This window comes from Lycorma delicatula, chromosome 11, assembly GCF_047948215.1.
Source record: "Lycorma delicatula isolate Av1 chromosome 11, ASM4794821v1, whole genome shotgun sequence".
Taxonomy (NCBI): Eukaryota; Metazoa; Arthropoda; class Insecta; order Hemiptera; family Fulgoridae; genus Lycorma; species Lycorma delicatula.
Window position 1 is genome coordinate 46,542,505 of NC_134465.1, and position 26,509 is coordinate 46,569,013.

General features: G+C 31.6%; 1 protein-coding gene across 1 annotated transcript in view; it reads right to left on the reverse strand.

Annotated features, from left to right (window-relative positions):
- Positions 1-2,697: 2,697 nt before the first annotated feature.
- Positions 2,698-26,509, reverse strand: part of LOC142332206 (uncharacterized) — a 266,974-nt gene continuing 243,162 nt past the window's right edge. The window contains exon 3 of the mRNA XM_075378497.1: positions 2,698-4,842. Within this exon, the coding sequence (XP_075234612.1) occupies positions 3,594-4,832 (1,239 nt within the window). The 5' untranslated portion in view covers positions 4,833-4,842 and the 3' untranslated portion in view covers positions 2,698-3,593. The remainder of the gene's footprint in view (positions 4,843-26,509) is intronic.

Genomic DNA, 26,509 nt, shown 5'->3' on the forward strand with positions numbered 1-26,509 from the left:
GCTTACTATCACAGAGAATGTTCATTTAGACATGCCAAAACTGTAAGTTTTCCTGCAAGTTGACCTAATTGAACCAAGAAATTAACATTGCTGTAATGCTTCAAGAAGATGGTGCGTCCCCACCCACACTTTAGCCTAGGTGTTCAATGCATTTTCAATAAAAAGATTCCATAATTATTGGAATGGTAGGGCCGGTCCTATGCTTTGGCCTCCAAGAAGTGCAGATTTGACACTCCTAGACTTTTTTCTATGGCAATACAATAAAAATATTGTCTACAGTGAAAAAATCAGGGATGTACATTTAACACAATGGATCACTGCTGCTAATACCACAGTTATACCTGCGATGATCCAGCGGACCTGGGCAGAAGTCTGTTATCAGCTGGATGTTTGCAGAGCAATCGCCACATTCTAAGGTATGTAAAAAAGGCTTTTCAGTTGGTGAATTAAAAAAAAAATGCTTGTTTGATTATTATCTCTAGTAGTTTCTGAGATACAAATTTTTTAGTTGCTGCAGTCTTCTTCAATGTCTCTGTGTATTAATAATTCTGTTTTTGATAAAATATGATTTTTTATGATGAAGGCTCAATTGATATAAAAATAAATAAATTGACATAATTTTAATTGTTTTTAATGAGTTTTGTAGAAAATTATAAAGAAGACAAAAATGTTAGTAAATGCTTGACGGTAAATAAAAATAAATTTCAGCCATTGCAAGACAGTTTTATCTGATTACTATAAAAATAAAAAAAAATCAGCTAGATATTACTGTATGTTTAATACTGCTTACATAAGTATTATGTGATTTCTTTAGTGTTTTAAAAATAATATATAAAAAACAGGAAATGTATTATGGGGAATACAACCATGACAGCGTTAAAATAAAGGTAGCATCTCTATGAGGTTTAATTATTCCTCCTTTTTTTCCTTGTAAAAGAAGAAAGAATATTCAAATTTCTCCTTAAAATTCAAATCAATAAAAGAAAACTTTATAAAAATGATTAAAAAATACTAAGTATCAACTTGTATTTTTTAAATATATTTCAGTTATCAAATATAAATTGTATTATAACATTATCATAGAGAAACAATAAATTATATAAAATTCATACACACTTTAACTAAATAAATTGTGTTAATTTTTTATCTTATTAATAATATTTATTACATTCTTTTTCTTATTTATATATAAATAAAAAACGTATAAAACAATTATTTACAAAATGATAGCGTATTAATAATAGCAATATTTATTACAGATTATATTTGTTATTTCCTTTGGTTTTGTTATCTTTCTTCTAATAATTATTATTTACAAACAATATTCAAGTTATTTACATAATAATATCTGATTCAGGTAGTTCATTGGTATATTACTAATCTTAAAACACATATTTTATCTATAAATGTCTGTATTTTATCCAATTACTGTTTCTTTATACTCAGTGGTAAGTTTTTTTGTTGGTTATGTAGAATACAATATTCAAACAATTATATTAGTCGATTTAAACATTAATGTTTGTTGACAACATTTAAACTTTAAAGTATACAGTTAAAACAATCATATAATTACAAATCCAACAGAATTTATTGTTTTTTAATAACTCTCTTTTTAAGTTTTGTTTTCCGTTAGACATCATAATTATTAAATAGTTTTATGTAATCTGATATGGCAAACAAAAGTCACTACTGATAATGGTACTCCCAGTAAAACCAAACATTCTATATTAGGTGTAACTGGTAAATTGAGGAATGAAGTAATCTCCCTTTAACTTCTTCTCTAAGCCATATATAAATATATATACATGTCAAACCAACCAAAAGGATGGAATATTCAACCATTTACATTTTATAAACAGTCAATCTATAAATCAGTTTCTATATTGACTACAATTTTTTAATTTATTGATAAACTTTTTTAAAAATTGTCCAAGATTTGAATTATGTTTCACTTTTATTAGAGCTTTTTTTGAGACTGCAACTGGACTGAGTTTGGGATGTGGAACTGATGTTTGAATAACATTTTGTTGTTAACAAGTATATGTATGTTTATTTTGACTGGGACTCTTTATGTATAATGTTGTTTTGGTTTTGTGCACTTTAATTTGTACAGATACGTTTAGGTTTTCCCCTTTACGTGTAAGGTATTATCTATTTCAATGAGGTAGTTAATGAAAAAAATATTTGGTGGTTAAACAAATTCTTTTGTATACTCTGTATCATTATGTAAAACTGCATCCTGTTTGTCCTATGTAGAATTTATTACAGTTAGAAATAATGTGTTTTTTTTTTATTAATGGTTTTTTTTTTATGTGATTGGTAGCCTACTTTTCTAATTTGTTGACAGTTTTTTATAACATTTACATTAAAATAAAGTATATTGTAGTCAATTTTAAAACTATTTCATATTTTTTAATATATCACGGTACTTTTCTGTTCACAATAAGAAATAGTTGAATAATAAAAATATTTACCTTAGAGGTAGTAATTATGGCTGATGCTTCTTGTATTGCAGGTAATTTATGTGCATCATCATCATAAGGAAAAGCGATACAAAGTAACATATTAAATGTACTGCTACGTTGAAAACAAAACTGCTGTTATACAATCTTCTAGATAAATTTTATTTTATTTATTTTTAATTATAAACTAAAGTATGAAAATATAACTTTTTTTTTTTTCAAGTAAAACTAAGACAATTTTGAAATAACTTTATTTACTAATTATTATTACTTTAATAACTGTTATATACAATAAATGTAATAGGTTGTAAATTTAACTGTATAAATTCATAAAATTGTTACGTATTAAGAAATTAACTTTTAAATTAACAAAATTTTATTTATGAAGAACTAATTATCAGCTCCTCCATGAAGTAATTCATACTCTGGTTAATGTTGTCTGTCTAGAAACAGTTAGGAAATCTCTTCCATCAGTATATAATATGCCAATATATTCACGCTAAATTATTTCTGTTTATTGAATATATATTGTTTTTATCAATTTTTTTGAGTTTGCAATTCATACTGTTCAAATTTGTTGAGTGAGATCTTGTTTTTTATGTGCATGAGTAAAATTTACATGTGTTGGTTAATTTCATTATATGTGTGTTCTATGAGATGGTTTTAAAATTGTACTCTGTTGTTGGATGTTATGCCTGTTGTATCTGTGATGGATTGTATGTTTAGTCTGGCTAATAAGTATGCAGCATATAAAAATCAAGATCTCTACACAATATTAAATTTAGAAATGTAAAAAATTTGACAAAAATAATTTAAATAATGAGCAAACATGACATAAGTTGATTCGATTCAATCAGAAGTTCCCTGATTTTTTTTTAAACTGTTTATTACAAACAAATACTTCACTGAGGAGAAATATATAATTATCCTTTATAGGAAAAAGATATTTCAGAATTATTCAATAATTTTAAAATGTGTTACGTTTCAACATACCGTTCAAAGAAGTAAATTGTTAATTGTTTTACACTTGAGTTTTTATGATTATTTTAGTATCATGTTTGAAATCAAAATATTGCTACTTTGTTTTGAAATAATAATATTATTTATGATAAGATATATTTTAACCGTATGCTATACTAATGTATCTAAAACATAAGTTCCTTCTTCACTACTACTGTGTAATGAACTTAAACCGGTATCTGAATTCGAATCAAAATCAACATAAACCGGTTTTAATTTATGTTTAATATTTTTTGAATCTGTAGCTTTAAGTAACATTTCAGTTTCTAAATCACTAGCTTCTAACTCGGATTGCAATCTACGTAAATATTTCCGTCTTGCATTCAATGCGACATCTGCTTCCGTTAATGTGTAGTTGTATTTTTCTAATTCTTTATTATTATAATCAATTTCTTGTCGTTTTTTGTCTAATTCAATTTTTAATTCGTTCAATTCATCGCATCTACGTACACTTACGTATAACCTTACTAAATTTTCTTCTTCTTTTTCTAATTTTTTATTAACTTTTAATACTTTTTCCCATAATTCTATTCGTTTTTGTAGTTCTTTTATTTCTGTTTCAATATCTTCTTCTATTGTTGTTAAATCTTCTTCCTCTTCTTCTTCTTCTTTGGTATCTTCTGTTGTCGGTGTGTTGCTTGTATTTTCACTTGACGATGGTCCATTCTCTGTTATTACACCACTGTCGTTTTCTTTTTCATCATCTGCTTCTGGTGTTGTTGTCATCGAGGTTGTTGTATGTTTAACGTCTTCAGCACTTCCTAAATAAGTCTCAAGTACGTAATTTGAACCTAGCATATTGACTCTAGCTCGATGCGTTTCATCTTCTAGATGTTCTATTTGATCATCTCGTTCATGTAATTTTTGTAATTGATTTTGTATCGTTTCACCTTGTACTAATATCAATTTGAGCAACCTTTCGATGTTTTGTGTTTTAGATAATTGTTGTAATCTTTTTGGATGTATAGTTTGCGATTGTGTTTGTGTTTGTTGTTGACGTTGGTGATGATTTTTGTAATGGCTATGATGATGGTGATGATGATGATGTTTTTTTCTTCTGGCATAACTGGTCGGACTGCCTCTCCCGCTATCATCATCTGCCGATATTCGTCTTAATGATAATTTTACTTCATTCTGTGCATCACCCCATGTTGTCCATAATTTTAATAAACGTGTATCACCACCTAATTGTCTTTCTACACGTCGCCATCTTTCAATGATTACGTAATTGTCATCTGAATGACCAAGTAGTGCTTTTATTACATCATTGCATGTTGTTTTTTTATCTAATCCACGCACCCATAATTGTTGTCCTGATACCCAAACTGGTAATTCTCCTTGTACTGCCATTTCACCATACCTACAACAAAAAAATTTTTTAAAAATGTTGAAATATTTCCTTTCTTTTTTTTTTTTATTCACAATCTTAATAAAATAGAAATGTAAGTTAATGGAGAACACATAGAAGAGACGAAAGGATTTATTTATTTGGATAGGTTCTTGGTCAAAGAAGACTGGAGTAATAAAATAAATACATGGAAGAATAGGATTAAGGTAGAGAGTTTATAACAAATAAAAGAAATTATTTAGATCAAATGTAGGGATGAATAAGAAGAAAATATTATAGAATCGTGTAATGAAGCCTGTTTTGACTTAAGCATGCAAAACCTGGACAATGGCTTGATAGAAATTATGAAGTTAGAAGAAAGTTAGATAGAGCTATGGAGAGAAGTATGCTAAAGATCAGAAATAGTAATAAAAATGAAAATAAACAATGGATGAGAGAGAGAACTAGAATAGAAGATATGGAAAGAGTGATTACAGAAAAACGTAAAGGAAGATTAGCCATATCATTCAATTAAAGGATAAGAGAAGGGCTAAGGTGTTGAAAGTAGAAAAAGCTTATCTAGTTTTACTATAAGCTATTTTGAGTTGACATGGAAAAGAATGATTTTGGATCGGAGAGACAGGAGGGAAATGATTGTATAGTCATATACAGAAGTGTAGCTATTACTGATGTAGTGAGGAGTGGTTTGTTAAATAAACTAATTGTTGATTACATTAATTTTGATAAATATTAATAATTAATTGTATTTAAAGATTGTAACTTTTGTTTATACATATTTAAATGCCTCTATCCAACTCGATCATCTTCAGGATGACCACAGGATAAGTTGAATTTAATGTCAGTTATATTATTTTAAATAGTTTTGTTTGTATTGAAGAAAGTTAAAAACTGTACATTAATAAAATTGTAGATAAAACATTTCTAGTTGAAAAAAATGTTAAAATAGAATATAATTTGCAATTTTATTAATTGGAAAATTATTAATAATAATTCATTCATTGGATTTTACATAGTTTTGAATAATCTGCATTTTTGTATAAGCATAGGTTTAATCACATTAAACCTAGGTGTTAGGTTTAATGGCATTTTCATAGGTTTAATTCTGATAAACCTAAAATTTAAGTGATTAACATCTAAGCAGCTGATTTGATATTTAATGTACTTGTTTCTGTGGATCACATTCTTTCTTTCTTTATTTTTTTTTCTTTCTTCTGTTTAGCCTCCGGTAACTACCATTCAGATAATACTTCAGAGGATGATATGTATGAGTGCAAATGAAGTGTAGTCTTGTACATTCTCAGTTCGACCATTCCTGAGACGTGTGGTTAATTGAAACCCAACCACCAAAGAACACCGGTATCCATGATCTCGTATTCAAATCCGTATAAAAGTAACTGCCTATACTCGGACTTGAATGTTGGAACTCTTGACTTCCAAATCAGCTGATTTGGGAAGACGCATTTACCACTAGACCAACCCGGTGGGTTCTGTGGATCATATTAGTTGATAACAATTTTTTTTTGTATAAACAGTACACTGTTTATATGCTTGTATTAATGATTTTTCCTAATAATCGATATCATAAAAATAAGTCTGTTACAGACGATACAGGTTACAATTAGAAGATTTTCTCATAATTTTTTATTGATATAATAAATAAGATTTTAATAACTTTGTTCTTAAATACTATTTTTTATATATGAGTTCGTATTTTTGTATTGAAGTAAATAAGAAAATCCAGCCTAATTTATAAGAATAACATTTCCAGGTTGAGCTTTCTTTCTACAGCCGTCAGATAGAAACAAAAATCCGTGCATAGGGATTTTTGTTTCATAGGTCCACGAGCAGATTAGCTTCCCCTACTCGACAAAAATATAGACAGTAACTTTTTTAGGTCTCCTAATCTTTATAACAAACTCCATAGGTATCTTACAAAATATGTGAAGCTTTACTTATCCAGGTGTTCTGGAAAGTGTTGGTCAAACTTAAGATACCAATTCAGAATATCAAAATAAATAAAAAATTTAAATGGTCATATGTCCTGTCACATTTATTTTCCTTCCAGTTATTTGTGTTTTCAAATAAAAGTATAAATATATCTTAAAGAATAGATCAAAATATTTTAATGATGTACATATCTACAGGTATGATAAACAGCGATCAAGTCCTAGTAAAGTCAGTTATTTTCACACAATTTGAATACTAGATCGTAGATGCCGGTGTTCTTTGGTGGTTGGGTTTCAATTAACCACACATCTCAGGAATGGTCAAACTGAGACTGTACAAGAATACACTTCATTTACACTCATACATATCATTCTCTGAAGTATTATCTGAAGAGTAATTACCGTAGGCTAAACAGGAAAAAGAAAGAAAGTTATGGAGATATTAATGTTTTAAATATTAATGTTCCAAACATTAGTTTGGAACTTTTAAAGGTAAAATTTCCAAACGTATTTATTTCATAGAATATGTTGTTGGGTATATATAAAAATGAAATTTCATTAAAATATCTTAAGATATAAACGTTTATTAAAAAAATACAAAGTGGGAAACAGAGGGTAAATGAAGCAAGCATTTGTCCATGTAAACCCTTTTATTTATTTTGATACCCTGAATCAGTCACTTAAGTTTGTCTAACACTTGCCAAGATACTCTATATAACAATGATATGATCTACGAAAAGAGAGATTGTGAAATAATATAAAACCATGAAAGAGTGCTTTATGGTCCCTTTTAGTTAGCGAGCATCCATCTTGCCCGTATCTTAACCCTGATTGGTTTATTTCATGGGAAATAATGATTTCTTTACCCCGGATGGAGGCAAAACAGAATTTTGCTCCATTGACTTTATTTTTATCGACCAACGATTTTATTTTTATCCACTTAAACGGGTCAACAAATTTCTTTGCTCTTATGTCACGTAATAGCTTTTATGATCTGAACTTCCTAACTTTTCCTCTAGACCATTGATTCTCAAACTTTTTTGCCCACTGCTCACATTGAGAATCAAAACTTTTCTAGCACCCCCAAAATTTTAAACTTACCATCTGTTAAAAATAATTGCAATTGCTATTTTTAAGATGCGCTCTTAAAAACAGCAACTGCAATTATTATTTCTAAACATGGCATATCCTATGTCTTTAAATTTAATAATAGGTTATAAATATTTATTATAAAGTTGTTAGTTCAATATTTTCCGCTAGATGGTAGCGCTTCATTTAAAATAAAAATGTGAGCACACACAACATACAAACTAACTAACGTACCGTGCTTTTTTATTGGAGAAATATAGGCAAAACTAAACAGGTTTTAAGATGAATTACATTACACTTTGAATGAATTTAATTTTATTTTATATTATTTTTAAAAAAGTATAGATTAGTTACAAGAAATAATACAAAGAAGTAAGATTGTAAAAGGACAAATCAACCCGATCTGCCTGTGCTGAAAAATTTATCTTTAGTAAAATAAGATTTTTGATAGTAGGGACCAACACGAACGGTAGACATAATTGAACAACGGCTCCTACAGTAAACTACTACTACTGCAGGCAGACTGTTGTTTACAATCGACGTACACATCTACATATTAGTATTAATTAATATGGAATACATTATTGGCGAAAATTGAACTAGTTTTGATATGAATTATATTTTATCTGACATTCCAGTTTTTTTATTTTAAGTATAAATAATCATTCAAATTGTTAGGGATGTAGGATGTAGGGGGTATACCGAAATGAAATGACTAGCACTAGTTAGGGAATATTGGAGAGCTGCATCAAATGACTGAAGACAAAAAAATCATTTTAGTAATTTCATCTATCTGTACTTTTATATAAGCGCAACTAAATCTTAATGTTAGAAAAATAAGAATATATATATATATATATATATTTTTTTTTTTTACTTTTAAGACCATAATGGATCACTTTAGTTCATTTTTTGGCAAGTTCTTTCTTTTCTTGCTGATTTGTAGTTTTTCAGCTTTTCTTTTTTGCCAGTAATTTCTAAGGGTTTCAGATCTTCTTACCCTTTCTTGTTCAGAGTACACCAGGCTTATTGTCTTCTTGGGTTTTGATAGGAATCTTGTTTCTTTATTTTTTAGTTTCTCACAGTTCCCCGGGTTTCGTTTTTAGGTTTTCACGGGTTACGTCTAATTCCTCCATGTCTTTCTGTACTTCGTATAACCAGTTCGGTCTGCTTTTCTTGTTCCAGAAAAGTTCGATTATCCATCTGATAAGTCTGGTGTCTTCCATTCTGAAAATATGTCCTAGAAAGGAAATTCTCTTTTTTCTAAATTAATTAGTTATCAGGATGATCGTTTTGTAATTCTCTTCGTTTGGAATAATTCTCCAAATCCCGTCTTTTTTAATGTTTTTCCCGATGCATCGTCGTAGAATTTGTCTTTCAATCTTTTCCAGTTTGTCGGTAAACCTTATCTGGTACGGTCCAAATATGGTTTCGCATTCGTAAAGTATTTCTGGTCGGATAACTGAGTTATAATGTCTTATTTTTGTGTTTATGGACATGTATTTTTTGTTATAGATGTCTTGTGTTTTTATTGTGGCTTTGATGAGTTTATTTATTCTTTCATTCTAGTTTGGATTTTCTTGGAGGTTGTGTGTGATGTTTTCTACTCCCAAATATTTAAAGTTTTCTACTAGTTCTATGTCATTATTGTTTATTTTTACTTTGCTTATGCATAGCGGGTCTCTCACTGTAATTTTGGTTTTTTCGTATGAAATTTTTAGACCAATTTTTCCTGCAATCTCTTCCAGTGTTGACAGTTGGTATCTGGCCTCTTCTATATTTTGGGCTAGTAGGGCTAAATCGTCCGCAAAGCCTAGGCAATTTACTGAGATATCTTTTCATATTTTAACGTTATCTTTATTTAATTTTTTCCAATCCTGTATTATAAATTCAAGGGCACAGTTGAATAAAAGCGGTGACAGTCCATCTCCTTGTCTCAGTCCTGTTTTGATGTCGAATGGATCAGATATTTCTTCCCTGAATTTAACCTTGGATTTGGTATCCGTTAGTGTTAGTCCGATGATTTTGACTAGTTTTGGGTGAAGCACTAAATTTCTCAGGATTTTTAGCGGGGATTCTCGATGTACACAATCATATGCTTTCTTGAAATCAATAAAAGTCACTACCAGTTGTTTATTCCTTAGTTTAATACCCTGTAATTAATTTTAAATTTAGAATTTGTTCTGGGCAGCCTCGCCATGTTCTAAATCCCCCTTGGTATTCCCCTAGTTCTTGTTCCAGGATGAACGTAGTTACTAGGGGAACAAACAAAAATAATTATCTTTATATAATGAAATAATATATTATTTTATTTTATAATATTATTTTTTTTAAGGATGAAAAATATTCAAGGTTATCATAAAACCATTTATCTGAATATAATGATTTCCTTTGAAAACAAACAACGAACATGTAGGCTACTCACTTATTATCATCTAACTGATCGTGATTCCACATTTTATGTACTCGCACGCATACACCCAATAATAATTGACTCACGCATTGATGTGGTTCGTGATATGCTACTTCTTTTTTCCATTACGCTAATAATAATAATAATAATAATAACGACGAAAAAATATTAAATATTAAGAATCTACAGCTACTAAAATAGATAAAAGATCGGAGTTGCGCGTGCATATTTGTGTGGATGTGTTAGTGAACATAAACACGTATTTTATTGTCATCTGTTATACAATTTTTAAATATTTTTTATTATAATCTAAGAAAAGATTTATTATATAATATAAAAATATAAAATTATCAAACCAAGATCTTATACTCATTATTATTTTTTTAAACAGTTATAAAAGTTTTATGTGAGTAAAATTCTTTTAAATTTTCTTTACCACTTTGTTTATTTAAGTATGGCAATATTTAAAATACGTTCATCCTAATGAACGAGCCATATAACATAATAAGAGAAGAGATTTCGTAGTTTTACTTAATTGACGGTAGGTGCCTCCCTTGTCAGTCGACAAGATGGTCCTTGACTGTACCATTTCGGATAATATCGCCGGCGTAGTGGTTGGACTTGCGCCCTCCTCGATCTGAAAAGGAAGAGGATGTACAGAGCAGCCTATGTGAAGCATCGCAGACGGCAGCGAAAACCGGATCAGATGAGGAGACAGATGGACCTATAGACTTATCCCTGATCTTTATAGTTGGTATGTCGAAAATACGGAAAACTGAGATATAAGCTGATCCGGTTCCTTACCACAGATGTTTTAACGCATACTTCTGCACGCGAAATGTGAATTTGCGGGGAGAATACCGCAGAACATACGGTGTTATTGTGTGATCGGTTTTAGCAGCTCAGGGAAGCATGTCGGACGCACCGGGTTGGTCTAGTGGTGAACGCGTCTTCCCAAATCAGCTGATTTGGAAGCCGAGAGTTCCAGCGTTCAAGTCCTAGTAAAGCCAGTTATTTTTATACGGATTTGAATACTAGATCGTGGATTATCGGTGTTCTTTGGTGGTTGGGTTTCAATTAACCACACATCTCAGCAATGGTCGAACTGAGAATGTACAAGACTACATTTCATTTACACTCATACATATCATCCTCATTCATCCTCTGAAGAATTATCTAAACTGTAGTTACCGGAGGCTAAACAGAAAAAAGAAAGAAAGGGAGGCATGTCGGAAAGAATTCGGCGTGCTTACTCCAAAGTGCATTACTGGGACTTTGGTGAAGACTTAACGATCGTGACATGCGGTCTACACGTTGTTGGTTAAGACCAAACCAACAAAATGGCGGAAGAATTTTAACGATGTATTTTCTAATATTTTATTGGCTTTTGTTTTGGTGTTTTTAAAAAAACAGCTTTTGTTTTTTGTTTTTTTTAATACCAAAACGCAAGTTTCTGGACAGCCCTCGTATAATGTAGTTTCTAATCTTCTAGTAGGCTCAACAAAACGAACTCAAATATTTTAATATTATCAAATAAACAAATTTTTTTTTACTTATTTGACATTTTAATACTTATTCAAAATACCCGAATACACATTTTTAAAAGCAAATAAAAATTTATTTAGATAACTTAACAGATTCGGTTAACACCTCATTTCATAGTAAAACACATCAGGTTTTGACTCACGTAGTTCATTAGTACCGAATTCGGCCACCAGTGTTGTTAATAATGGATACATTTGTTGGTGTGAAAAATGTATGCTGACTGGTGTTTTTGTTTCACGATCTGCAGTCAGCAACTGCAGCTCTACGTAATCTTCGTAGATTACGATAGGAAGCCTCCTCCTAGTAATCATATTATTTACTCTTAGCACCAAAATTTCGTTGAGACAAGTTGTTCTTTTATACAGAACGGCCCGTTCTTCTTCCAGGAGGCAACTGTAAATGATATTGTTTATCTGGATATTCTTCAAAGTTTTCTGATTTCTCAGTTATATTATGATGTCCACGATAGACGCCGTTACCATCGCAACACGGGGCACCACCATACTACGCCTAGAAGTCTGAGATTTTCTTGATAATTGATTCCCAACTCGGTGGATCGGTCGTGAAAGTCTGATCGCACGGCTAACTCGCTTCCCAGATTTGATCCCGCTTGTGAGGTTTCATTAAATATCGGTTTTATGTACCGTCTTTGCTTGCTTATCTTGTTGAGCTAAGACTTTGCCTCAGCTGGAGAGGTAGCCCCAGACTTGCTGGCTACAGTATTGAATGAAATCAACTTCAGGTGGGATGTAAGTCGTATTGCAAATGGAAGCCATATCGAACCAAAGTGAATGTTGGATGACAATATTGATTTTTTTTCCCATGAAATGAGACATCAACCGAATCAGTAAGTTGTCTCAATAAATTTTTATATGTTTTAAAATTTGTGAAGTCATGTTTGAATCACCCAGATATGTTAATATGATTATAGGTACTTAATTATTTAATTCTTACTTAATTCAGATTTATTTTTAACAATTATTTTTCGTAATTATAGTGTTAATACTTGTTCCTTTTACTTTCCCGTCTACATAACACTATAGCAGAGCTATAGCTCTAGAAAGGAAAGTATTGTAATCGGTCCAATTTGACCAAATGAGGTTTTTAGTGGATCTTGAGTTGACACCTAAGGAACACAAAAAATCGGATGTAACGAACTTTTCCTGATGTTAATGTTCGTATGTGTATGTGTTCGGTATTGGGCTCTAAATCACATTATATCTCCAGAACTACTGGACCGATTTTTACCAAACTTGGTCAGATTAATTTTATATAAGGGGGATTGATAAATTACATTTTCAACTTAAAAGGTCAAGGGGATGAGGCTGTAGAGCAAGGTCACCCTCAGAATCTTGAGGTTTCGCCTAATTAAGATCATACTTTTCTTAGGCACATTTTTTAACGATTAAAAAATAATAATATTTGCAAAAATGTTTTTTTGCAAAATCGCACCCCCATCGCAAAAAGTGCTCTTAACTACTGGCTAATTGCATCAATAGTACCACCTGTCAGCACAAGGAACGCTAGTGTTGCATTCCGCCATCTTGTAATTTTCCTTTTTCCCTGTGGGAAATTCCCTTTTCCCTCGTCCTCTTTGACCGGGAAATTTTAAATTTCACAGGGTTGCCGACCAAATTCTTTTTTAAGTTTTGAATATTAATTATTTATTTTATTGAATTTAATTAATATTTCAAAGGATGGTAGCACTGATATACATCTGTTGTAGTCGTTTATTATGTTGTGACGTCACAGGTGAGCGGAATAATTAAATAAATGAATATTAATTTGAAGTGTAAAAACGTAACTCGGCCTGGCCGGTCTCAAACTCGATCGCCAGGTCAACTCGGTACCTGGTGCGGTCGTTAAGCCTCGCTGCTACACCGGTCTGAAGACCGTACAATCGAAATTTGTTCTATGTAAGTAGCGAAATTACGTTAATTTAGTTAGTGCCGACCGTCGCCGCTAGTACCGCCATACTTGCAAGAATTAAATATGGTATGCGCGCGCGCTTTAATTAGAATCATTGAATTAAATAAACGAAAAAAAGATTATATTTAAATAAAATGAAAAATATTTTAAATTGTATGTGTGTGTGTGTGCGCGCGCGCGTGTGTGTAAGCCGTGCATCAGCAACAACCCACAGTTGTGGGACTTTCCTGGAACGTATGTTTGTATTTTTTTATAATTTTCTGGAATTGTTTATAGTTCAATTGTCCGTGTTATAATTTAAGGACTGCTACAAAAATGAAGAGTATTTTCCAATAATAGATAATATTATCTTGATATACATAAAAATTGTAAATACACCCGCTCGATTACGCAATAATCATCGCGTAGATAATGCTTACATTTTTTCTTACTTTTGACGACAATGATGCATTAATAGTGATCATTTCAATAATTCACAATATTTTAGAATTTACGCTCCCTTAGTCGATTTATTTATATTTAATTATCGTATCTTATATATATATATATATATAATGACTATTTTCTTCGTATTATTACATAAGTTCAGTATGAAATTTTTAATTTAACCTTATTAACAAAAATAAAAAGAATGGTTCAGTGGTACAGTAACAACTTCTTAGTTTTTTCATCCGTAGGGAACGGAATTCGAATCCTGATCTTCGTATTATTACATAAGTTCAGCATGAAATTTTTAATTTAACCTTAGTAACAAGTAACAAAAAGAAAAAGAATGGTTCAGTGGTACAGTAACAACTTCTTAGTTTTTTCATCCGTAGGGAACGGAATTCGAATCCTGATCAAACTTTGTACTTTTCATACGCTATATAATTTTTATACTATTTTATCATACCATATTTATTTACCATATATTTTTTTATACAGAGTGATTTTTTAGTCCTGTTACCCAATTTTAAATGTAATTTAAGAGAGGAAAATTTAGGTGGAATAAAAAAATGTATTTGTAACTTACAAAAGAGATTTAATAAAAAGCTATTACTTACATAATTGTTAAAGAATATGCTCAAAATGCCCACCCCTTGCGGTTATACATGCACGGATTCTTTTCAGCATATTAACAGAAACCTTTTTAAGAGTTGCATTGGAAATATTCGTGATTAGGTCTCTAATATTGACTTTAAGTGTTTAATAACTTAACTTGACTTTAAGTGTGTGACTTTAATATTTTCATCAATAGTATGGGGATTGTTTTTTGAAGGCCTCGAACTTATATAGCCCCACAAAAAGTAGTCAGGAGATGTGAGGTCTGGGGACCTTGGAGGCCATAACCCCTTGCTTATTATTCGATCATCAAAGTACTCTTGCAGAAAATCCACGGTTTCTCCAGACGTGTGGCATGTGGCGCCGTCTTGCTGAAACCAGCAATACCGTTCTTGAGGTTCCAGGAGGGACACAAATTGGCGCACAATATTCCTGTATACTTCACCGTTTACTGTCTGTTCGAAGAATATGGGTCCGACTATAAGATGACGAGATATCGCACACCAAACACCAATTTTTTCAGGATGTAAAGATTTGTCTTGTAAAGCGTTAGGATTTTCAACCGCCCAAATTCGACAGTTTCGACTGTTCACATAACCATCGAGATGGATCCAAACTTCATCACTAAAGAACACTGTGTTTAAAAATTCGATTCCGTTATCGATTACGAGAGACCTAAAGCAACGGCAATATTGCAATCGTTTGTTTAAATCTGGAGGCTGAAGCTCTTGGACTAATCGTACGCGATACGGATACAATTTCAATTTTTTAGCGGCTTTCTGAACATTCGAATATGACAAACCGACTTACGTGGAAAGTTTTCGTAAACTTTTCCGTGGAGAATTGGGCCATCTTGTTTTCACATTCTCTAAAACGTCATCTGTCAAGCGAGTTGATCGACCACTAAATTTTCTGTCGCAAACACTACCTGTCTGTCGAAATCGGTTTGCTAGTCTAAAAATTGACATTTTTTCTGGCGGAGGAACACCAACAAATTTAATTTGAAATGGTTTTTTTACACTCGCGTACGATTTCGTAGCAAAAATATTGTTGAAGAATAAAAACTCGTTGTTCTATGGTAAAAGATATTCTGTTCGTAACACGACTGTAAACGGCACAAACGTTTACACAGCTCAAGGAGAATCAACAAACACTGCCGTATCTATACCGGTTGAGTAGCGCTACCAACTTCGTGTTACAAAACAAAATTTCCCTTTCTTAGAAAAAAATTACCAGACTTTAACAATTGGGTAACAGGACTAAAAAATCACTCTGTATTTTTTTACCACATGTTTATTTCTATACCATATTTTTTATAGGTAATTAATAACCTATGTTATTAAGTATGTAACCTATGTTATTATTATGTACAGGAACCAAACAGCAACAATAACAATTGAAGAACATAAGAAAGAAGCCCTAATAAGAAAGGGAGTCCGACAAGGATGTTCCCTATCTCCGTTACTTTTTAATCTTTACATGGAACTAGCAGTTAATGATGTGAAAGAACAATTTAGATTCGGAGTAACAGTACAAGGTGAAAAGATAAAGATGCTACGATTTGCTGATGATATAGTAATTCTAGCCGAGAGTAAAAAGGATTTAGAAGAAACAATGAACGGCATAGATGAAGTCCTACGCAAGAACTATCGCATGAAAATAAACAAGAACAAAACAAAAGTAATGAAATGTAGTAGAAATAACAAAGATGGACCACTGAATGTGAAAATAGGAGGAGAAAAGATTATGGAGGTAGAAGAATTTTGTTATTTGGGAAGTAAAATTACTAAAGATGGACGAAGCAGGAGCGATATAAAATGCCGAATAGCACAAGCTAAACGAGCCTTCAGTAAGAAATATAATTCGTTTACATCAAAAATTAATTTAAATGTCAGGAAAATATTTTTGAAAGTGTATGTTTGGAGTGTCGCTTTATATGGAAGTGAAACTTGGACAATCGGAATATCTGAGAAGAAAAGAATAGAAGCTTTTGAAATGTGGTGCTATAGGAGAATGTTAAAAATCAGATGGGTGGATAAAGTGACAAATGAAGAGGTATTGCGGCAAATAGATGAAGAAAGAAGCATTTGGAAAAATATAGTTAAAAGAAGAGACAGACTTATAGGCCACATACTAAGGCATCCTGGAATAGTCGCTTTAATATTGGAAGGACAGGTAGAAGGGAAAAATTGTGTAGGCAGGCCACGTTTGGAGTATGTAAAACAAATTGTTGGGGATGTAGGATGTAGAGGGTATACTGAAATGAAACGACTAGCACTAGATAGGGAATCTTGGAGAGCTGCATCAAACCAGTCAAATGACTGAAGACAAAAAAAAAAAAAAAAAAAAAATAACCTATATAAAAAGAAAACGTAAATTTTGCATGTATTTAAATTTTAAAAAACTTTTTACAAAGCTGTTTTTTTTAATTTTTAAAAAATCTCTTTTTAAGGATTTTGTCTCGCTTATATTAATGTAATAATAATAAAAAATAAAAAATGATATTTTGGAAATGTTAGATAAAGATTGAGATAAATAATTTAAAAAGTCACTTTGCGTATACATATAAATTTATATAGTTTATGTGTACACAATGTTTATAAATTACGTGTAATATATTTTAATTGTTGGTACGGTTAACGAGCGAGTTGAAATAATCACTTGTACTTAGTGAGGTTGCAAAACAGGCCTTGTAGTGACAATATGTTTAGATTTATGAATGAAATGAATTAAATGCTGCTAGTAAACTTAATCTACTATTTATACGCTTGACAATGAATTATATTAGAATGTTAATTCACAACATGTGTTGACAGTTAAAATTATAACTTGTGAAAACTATATTATGTACTATGAAATATCAAGCCTTATGGGAGAGGGGTTAGAACAAGTACCATATACAGTAGGAATTAAAACCTTCAGGTGAAATTTTGTATTTTGAAAAATTATGAAGCCCAATTTAGTCGAAAGTCTATTAGTGTTTAGTTTATTATTATTATCAAGCCACCAGACAGTAATTACAGTTTACAGTTAAGTCCATTGCATCTACCTCCACAAATTTGTATATGTTTAAAGAAAAATTATTATTTTTTTTTAAGATTTATGTTTATTAATTAATATATTTTTGAAACCTGAAAATTCGATTGGAAAAGAAAATTCCGATCTGATGTTTAGATTGTTGAAGATCTGATTACGAACATGAAGACTGTGATTTCAGGGCTACTATAACGTGTTTTATTTTTCTTATGAAAGAGCGGGCATCAACAGCTTTGATTATTAGCCGATGGAAACTGGTAGCGTATGAAAAGATGCTATGTCTGACCGGGCGATTCGAACCGGGGACCTCCGCACGAAATGCCGAGACGCTACCTACTTAGCTATAGAGGTCGGCATTTATAAAATGTAACGTGCTATAAGAATCTAACAATAAAGAGGTAAATTTTAGCCAACTGTTTTACGTTGAGTGATCAGTTTCTTCCACTTCAAATAAATCTAACACAAACTTAACAAAAATATTTCCAGACTATTTTCAACCTTCGACCCAACCACTAAACTACTTCAAAGAAATTAAATAATTATTTTTACAACAAATAACAACTTGCCAAAATGATTTTGAACAAAAAAATCTCGACTGAATTTATTTATAAAAATAATAGAAAAAAAACTAATAAATGAATTTAAATCAATAACTCATCATAATCTTAACAATATCAATATTTATATTCTCAATGTTATTCACAGCTAATTTCAAAAGTGGTTTACTGTACCTCTTAAATAACTGTTCAACAGTGCAACACTAAAAAAATTAAATAATTTTGTTTACATAATTATCTAATTTTTCAGTATAAGACCACTACTTGGGATGTACAAAGACCACTTTTGAAACTACTTGTAGGCTACTGTAAGAAGGCCGTGAAGACAAATGGATCGGATATCCTAACAGATTAACAACCGATGATAAATATCAACAAAATAAAGAACATTGTTATCAAAAATCGTTGAATTTCTATTATAGAAAATCCAGAAGAGGTGGAACGATGAGAAACAATTTATATTGATAATTTGGGTATGAAACCAGGAACAGCAAAATTTATTCCAAAATTATTGAATTTTCAACAGAAGGAACATCGCCGAGAAATTGTAAACTTACATTGCTGACGAGGTAGAATTTCTCAAACTGTCATAACGATGACGAAACGACGGTGTACGGTTATGATATGAAAATGAAGATTCAATCATCCAAATACAAGCTTCCTGCAGAATTAAGACTGTATTCTATCGTATATTAACATTTTGCTGTTTCTTTTGTCCGAATACAGTTGTCGTTTATTATGAATGCTTATCTCAAGATTGTGCGGTCAACAAACAGTATTACTTGAAGGTTTTACCCCGTTTACGTGAGGCAATACGAAGGAGACAGCAGCATAGAGAAACATGCTGAATAGAATCGGCGTGCTTTACCAGATCAAGGGGATTATGCTACGGACCGAACGGGTCTGACACATGGTCTTCACAATGTTGTTTAAGACCGTTCGTACGAAGATGGCGGATTATGGGGAGGGGGGGAATAATTCTTCCTGAATCTTCCTTGAGGATAAGTTCATATTAAATCAGGTCCGGCCCCGAGGTGGATTACCCGAAAAAAGATCTGAAAGAAATTATCACAAATTTGGAAAACGATTATTGGATTTTGCACTAGAATAACAGTAAAGTGCAAGGTCTCAAGCTTCTACTTCACTGTTAATTCGAGATTATTTATCCCAAAAATAATACCATAGTGATGTATGAGAGGCTCCGTATTCTTCAGAAATGGCAACCTGTAATTTTATCTTGTTCTTTATTTAGGGTATAAAAAAATAATGCTTTTCATAAATATTTTGAAGATAGGAAGAAATTTTGGCATAAGTGTGTTACATCTCTGAGGGACTAATTTGATAGCGGATTATCAAGATTGGATAATACAGCGTCATCTAAAAAGGTTGCAGAAATTAAAAAAAAAAATCTTATCTCAGAAACTATTAGAGGTAGTCAAAAGAGTATTTTTTTTTTATAAATTCGCCAACTCAAAAAGTTTTCTACATATCTTAGAATGTTTCAATATGAACTCTGTCGGTCGCTCTGCAAACATTCAGCCGATAATGGACTTCTGCCCAGGTCCACTGGATCATCACTGGCCTAACTACGACAAAAACAGCGGTGATCCGTTGCTTAAATGTTGTACATCCCTGATTTTTTCACTGTAGACCAGTGGCGGCTCGCGTATAGGCACTGTGAAACTGCAGCATCCCCTATTTCCACTTGACATTATCGATAACATTTAATATAATGAGTCCTTTTTTCGTTAATTCTTTCTTTATACTTGTACAATATATAATCCTTAATCTTAATGTCAGTAGCCGTCCCCCAGTTTATGAAAAAAATACAAAAATAAAAATCTTTTTTATGGAACTGTGCGCTTTACAGTTCCAGCGACGTGGTGTTTGACTATTGTGCGCATGCACACATAGGATGCTGAACGCAAGGCTGCGAGGAAGAGATAGCACTGTCAATTCCGCAGTGCCGACCCTGGTTGCTGGTGGAAGGTAGTTTTTTTACTCCGCGTGTGATCAAGGAGAAAATTATTGATCTTTTCGTGCAAATTAAAACAAGAAGAATGGATTTCATTTTTAAATGAATAGATTAAGCTTGAACTGTAACAATTTAGGTTAAAGTAAAAAAATGTTTGATTTTGTTCTTTTAGGATTTTATAAAGTTTCCGAATAAATTTTCTTTTTACATACGTTTGTTTCCTTTTACGCAATTTTAAAACAAAGACTAAAACTTTCCTAGAGCAGAACTCATACTAATTTTAGCTACGAGCCGCCACTTCTGAAGACAATGTGTTTAACGTATCCTCATAAAAAAATGTCTAGGGGTGTCAGATCTGGGTTTCTCGAAGGCCAAGACACAGGACCTGTCAATCCAACAATTAGAGGATCTTTCATTAAGGGCGCATGGAACAGCTAAGCTAAAGTGTGAGCGCGCCATCTTGCTGAAATATTACAGCAGCGTTACTTTATTGTTCAATTTGAATTTTTAGGGCTTCTTAAACAACTTTGGCGTATACGATCGACTGCTTCGTCACTCGTTTTGGGCCGTTCGTGGAACTTTTTCACTTCCATGTTGCCATATTCCTTAAACTGCTTGTACTTTCTTTCTTTTTCCTGTTTAGCCTCCGGTAACTACCGTTTAGATAATTCTTCAGAGCATGAATGAGGATGATATGTGTGAGTGTAAATGAAGTGTAGTCTTGTACATTCTCAGTTCGACCATTCCTGAGATGTGTGGGGTTAATTGAAACCCACAACCACCAAAGAACACCGGTATCCACGATCTAGTATTCAAATCCGTGTAAAAAATAACTGGCTTTACTAGGACTTGAACGCTGTAACTCTCGACTTCCAAATCAGCTGATTTGGGAAGACGCGTTAACCACTAGACCAACCCGGTGGGTCTTAAATTTCTTGTACTAAGTCGAATCCTATTTGTATGAGATGGAGCATTGTCATAAAATCTTGGTTGAACAGTTATAATTGATTTATATTCCTCTCTCTCTCTCTCTCTCTTTTTCTGTTTAACCTCCGGAACCACCGTAAGGTATTAAAATGAATGTGAATGATCTGGGTCTTATACAGTCCCAGATCGACCACTCCTGAAATGTGTGGTTAATTGAAACCCAACCACCAAAGAACAACGGTATCAACGATCTAGTATTCAAATCCGTATAAAAGTATAGGACTTGTACTCTGAAACTCTGACTTCCAAATCAGCTGATTTTCGATGACGAGTTTAATCATTAGACCAACCCGGAGGTTAAATTATACTCCGCTAACCACAAAACGAATTGTGCTGAACTGTTGCCATTGCACTGATAGTGAAGCAGAGGCGTTGTACGTTGTGCCGTTGTGCGTATCGGCTTAAGGTCTTGTCTAAAAAAAACCTGATGATATCGCGATTATTTTGCAGTTCAAATTTATATTTTATCTTAATTACATAAGGAGATGTGTATTTTTTATTTATTGCTGCAACTTTTTCGATGACTGTAAATAAATTATTTTTGATAAAAATTAAAATTCTGTTTTTTTTTATCACACCTCATCATATATGAGAAAGTTACTTGATTATTTATTAACGTAGTTATTAGAGATAAAACTAAAACAATACTGGGAACAATAACTATTTGTATTCATTAATACAAAAATCTCTTTGTGTCCACTCTCGATTGTCTCTTTCAATTTCAGCATAGTTCTCCCCTTCTCCTCCAACCAACAATCAACACCCACAACAAATACTACATTCTGTCTCTGTCACACTTTCCATTTAAACTTTTTTTTTTAACTGAGAACAACAAAGGTATAATTTCAACAATGTAAAACATTAAATGAAATATATTTTTACCTCTGTACACGCGCGCGTATCTATATATATATATATATATATATATGAACACCCTAAATCCAAAATTACGTCATAGTTTATTATTTTTTTACTTTATAATTAGCAAATTCCATTGAAATGAATACCTTTTGTAACATTTATAATAATCTCTTGATATATAACATTTATTACTATATAATTTTACTTGTACAAAAAAAAAGTACCTTCTATTAAAAAGACGGTTATAACAATAAAATATATTACGTAATAAATCAACAATTAGTTCCAAGAAGAGAGAAGTGTAGGATAATATTTAAAAAGAGAAATTTCTCAGCTTATTTCCCTCTAAATCATTAACTCAGTTGATTAATTCTTGTTAGTCAAGTGTATGATGAAGATGTAGTATAATTTTTACTTTCACAGCAAAGATAGTTTATATATACAGGATGAAATATTGTTTTAACCTAAAATTATTACTTCCCGGATTTAATGTTTTTTTTTTTGTTTTTTTTTTTAAGGTCACTGAATAAAGAATAAAATAAATCTTGATTAAAAAACTTTATGCCGATCTCTGTGGCGGAGTGGTAACGTCACAGCCTTTCATCCGGAGATCCAGAGTTTGAATCCCAGTCAGGCATAGCATTTTTCATGCGTTACAAATCTGTATTCACATAGAGAAAAATCACCAAAGCTCAACAGCTTTGGTGATTTTTTCTTTGAGAGACGGGCATCGACATGCCCGTCTCTCAAAGAAAAGAAAAAAAATTTTTTGTTTAGATCTGGCTACAAATTTGTAATACTTTCCTGGCACTGGAATTATTTATTCTTATATGTTTAAAAGATTAAAGAATCAATTTTTTTTAAAACTTCGATTGTTTCTTCTACCACCATTATTGTCTCCAATTTTTTTTGTGGGGGGGGGAGATTTACATAACTACTAAGCCTAAGAAAACATAAAACAAAATTAGGTTAAAAAATATGTAATAAATAAAAAGATAATATTTTTTCGATTTTATAGGGAGGTGATAATTTTGGGACAATTTCTTTTTTTTTAATTTTAACATAAAATGTACAAATGTACTGAACAAAAGGGGGGTTATGTTTATACAAAATTTTACCAAAAAATTACCCCGTATATAGGTGTACGCGTTTAAGATTTCATCAAAATCGTTTTATCCAGTCAAACGTTATTAAGCTTTAAACACGCCAAACAAACTACATCTGATTATTTTTTTTTTTTTTTTTGTCTTCAGTCATTTGACTGGTTTGATGCAGCTCTCCAAGATTCCCTATCTAGTGCTAGTCGTTTCATTTCAGTATACCCTCTACATCCTACATCCCCAACAATTTGTTTTACATACTCCAAACGTGGCCTGCCTACACAATTTTTCCCTTCTACCTGTCCTTCCAATATTAAAGCGACTATTCCAGGATGCCTTAGTATGTGGCCTATAAGTCTGTCTCTTCTTTTAACTATATTTTTCCAAATGCTTCTTTCTTCATCTATTTGCCGCAATACCTCTTCATTTGTCACTTTATCCACCCATCTGATTTTTAACATTCTCCTATAGCACCGCATTTCAAAAGCTTCTAATCTTTTCTTCTCAGATACTCCGATTGTCCAAGTTTCACTTCCATATAAAGCGACACACCAAACATACACTTTCAAAAATCTTTTCCTGACATTTAAATTAATTTTTGATGTAAACAAATTATATTTCTTAATGAAGGCTCGTTTAGCTTGTGCTATTCGGCATTTTATATCGCTCCTGCTTCGTCCATCTTTAGTAATTTTACTTCCCAAATAACAAAATTCTTCTACCTCCATAATCTTTTCTCCTCCTATTTTCACATTCAGCGGTCCATCTTTGTTATTTCTACTACATTTCATTACTTTTGTTTTTTTCTTGTTTATTTTCATGCGATAGTTCTTGCGTAGGACTTCATCTATGCCGTTCATTGTTTCTTCTAAATCCTTTTTACTCTCGGCTAGAATTACTATATCATCAGCAAATCGTAGCATCTTTATCTTTTCACCTTGTACTGTTACTCCGAATCTAAATTGTTCTTTAACATCATTAACTGCTAGTTCCATGTAAAGATTAAAAAGTAACGGAGATAGGGAACATCCTTGTCGGACTTCCTTTCTTATTAGGGCTTCTTTCTTATGTTCTTCAATTGTTATTGTTGCTGTTTGGTTCCTGTACATGTTAGCAATTGTTCTTCTATCTCTGTATTTGAACCCTAATTTTTTTAAAATGCTGAACATTTTATTCCAGTCTACGTTATCGAAAGCCTTTTCTAGGTCTATAAACGCCAAGTATGTTGGTTTGTTTTTCTTTAATCTTCCTTCTACTATTAATCTGAGGCCTAAAATTGCTTCCCTTGTCCCTATACTTTTCCTGAAACCAAATTGATCTTCTCCTAACACTTCTTCCACTCTCCTCTCAATTCTTCTGTATAAAATTCTAGTTAAGATTTTTGATGCAGGACTAGTTAAACTAATTGTTCTGTATTCTTCACATTTATCTGCCCCTGCTTTCTTTGGTATCATAACTATAACACTTTTTTTGAAGTCTGATGGAAATTCCCCATTTTCATAAATATTACACACCAGTTTGTATAATCTATCAATCGCTTCCTCACCTGCACTGCGCAGTAATTCTACAGGTATTCCGTCTATTGCAGGAGCCTTTCTGCCATTTAAATCTTTTAATGCTCTCTTAAAAAATCTGATTATTACCCCCTATATTTTTTTTTGGGTCGAGAAATTAAAAAAAAAATCATACCACATTTTTTGACTGATTACCGTACTTTCTTTCTTTCAGCATAGCTTTGCAGTTATGATGCCAGGTGAGTAAAAATACAGAGTTTTACTAAAGTATCGGAATCCTGAAATTACTTTTCAACTGGAAGATGTAGAAAATGGTCCTATCTCAAAAATAGATACGGGTTGTGATAAATCATTTAAAGGACACTTGTAAAGAAAGATTTTATTTTTCTACATACTCCCCAAAATAGTAGTCTCATAGATCGTTTTGAGTTATGAGAATTTGTCAGATTTAATTTTTTTTTTTTTTTTTTTTAGTGTTTTTCATTTTTGAGCAGATATTGTAGATCACTTTTGAAACTACGAAAAATATTAAATAGTCGAAATTTTCGTTAAAATTGTTATAACCCGATATTTTTTTGTTAAAAAAGGTTTATTTTCTAATGACCATTAAAAAAGTATTTTCATTTAAAATTTTTGAGTTCTCTCTCCCACTCTGAAGCTTATAAATGTGGCAGTCTCATATTGAGATTATTGCGGTAAAAGTAAGTGTTTACTTCAAGAAAAGTTTTAATTTTCTCTATCGAATACTCCATTTAAATTGAGACACATCTATATCTCAAAAACTATACATTTTCCTATTAAAGTTTTTCCATTTCAAGGGGTAAAATACGTTCAAAACCTATGTTATCCTTGATAAGGTCAAATAAAAATCATTTTAAGGTTAACTTAATTTTTTTAATAGGAACCTCTAATTTTTGTTGAATCGAATCAAATCGAATTCTTTGCAAAAAAAATATTAAAATTTCATTTCAGAATTTTTTTTTCTAAAATTGATAATTTTTATAGTTATTCATCTTCAAAAATGCTGTAGACATGTAAATTGGTGTTTTTAGTTTCATTAAGTCTGGCCCAGCTGAAGAATTACATCCAGCTGATGTTAAATTTTAAATTAAAGAAAATGAAGAAAAAAAAAAAAATATGAGCATGTAAACACTAGCAAATGTTTTAAAATAGCCTAAAAGAGAAATTAAAGTTGAATTAAAGTTCCTACAATTAATTTTTTTATTACTTTGTTAGTGGCCAACTATTAAATATTAATTAATTAGGAAATTATGAAACTATTTACAATTAGAGAAAAAACGGAGGTAATTTTACTTTACGGAGAATGTCACTGAAAACTTAATCAGACAGTAGCTTTGTATGCTCTACGATTTCCCGGTATAAATACTGCAAGTCGTGCTTCTATGTACAGAATTGTAAAACAGTATAGTTATGCTGGAAGTACGAGAGCCAAAAATAGGAACCGTCAAAATACTTTGACCGCGTAGATCCTCATGTTAGTTCAAGAAGGATTTCGCGTGACTCCTGGATACCAAAAACCGGTGATCTGAGATTATTAAAATGCCTGAAATTCCATCCTTAAATTCTTCACTTGATTTTAAGAGAAGTATTTTGAGGATGGGGGCTGGAAAAAGTACAGATAGATAAAATTTTATTCTTAATGTTATATTTTACAACGAATCAAGT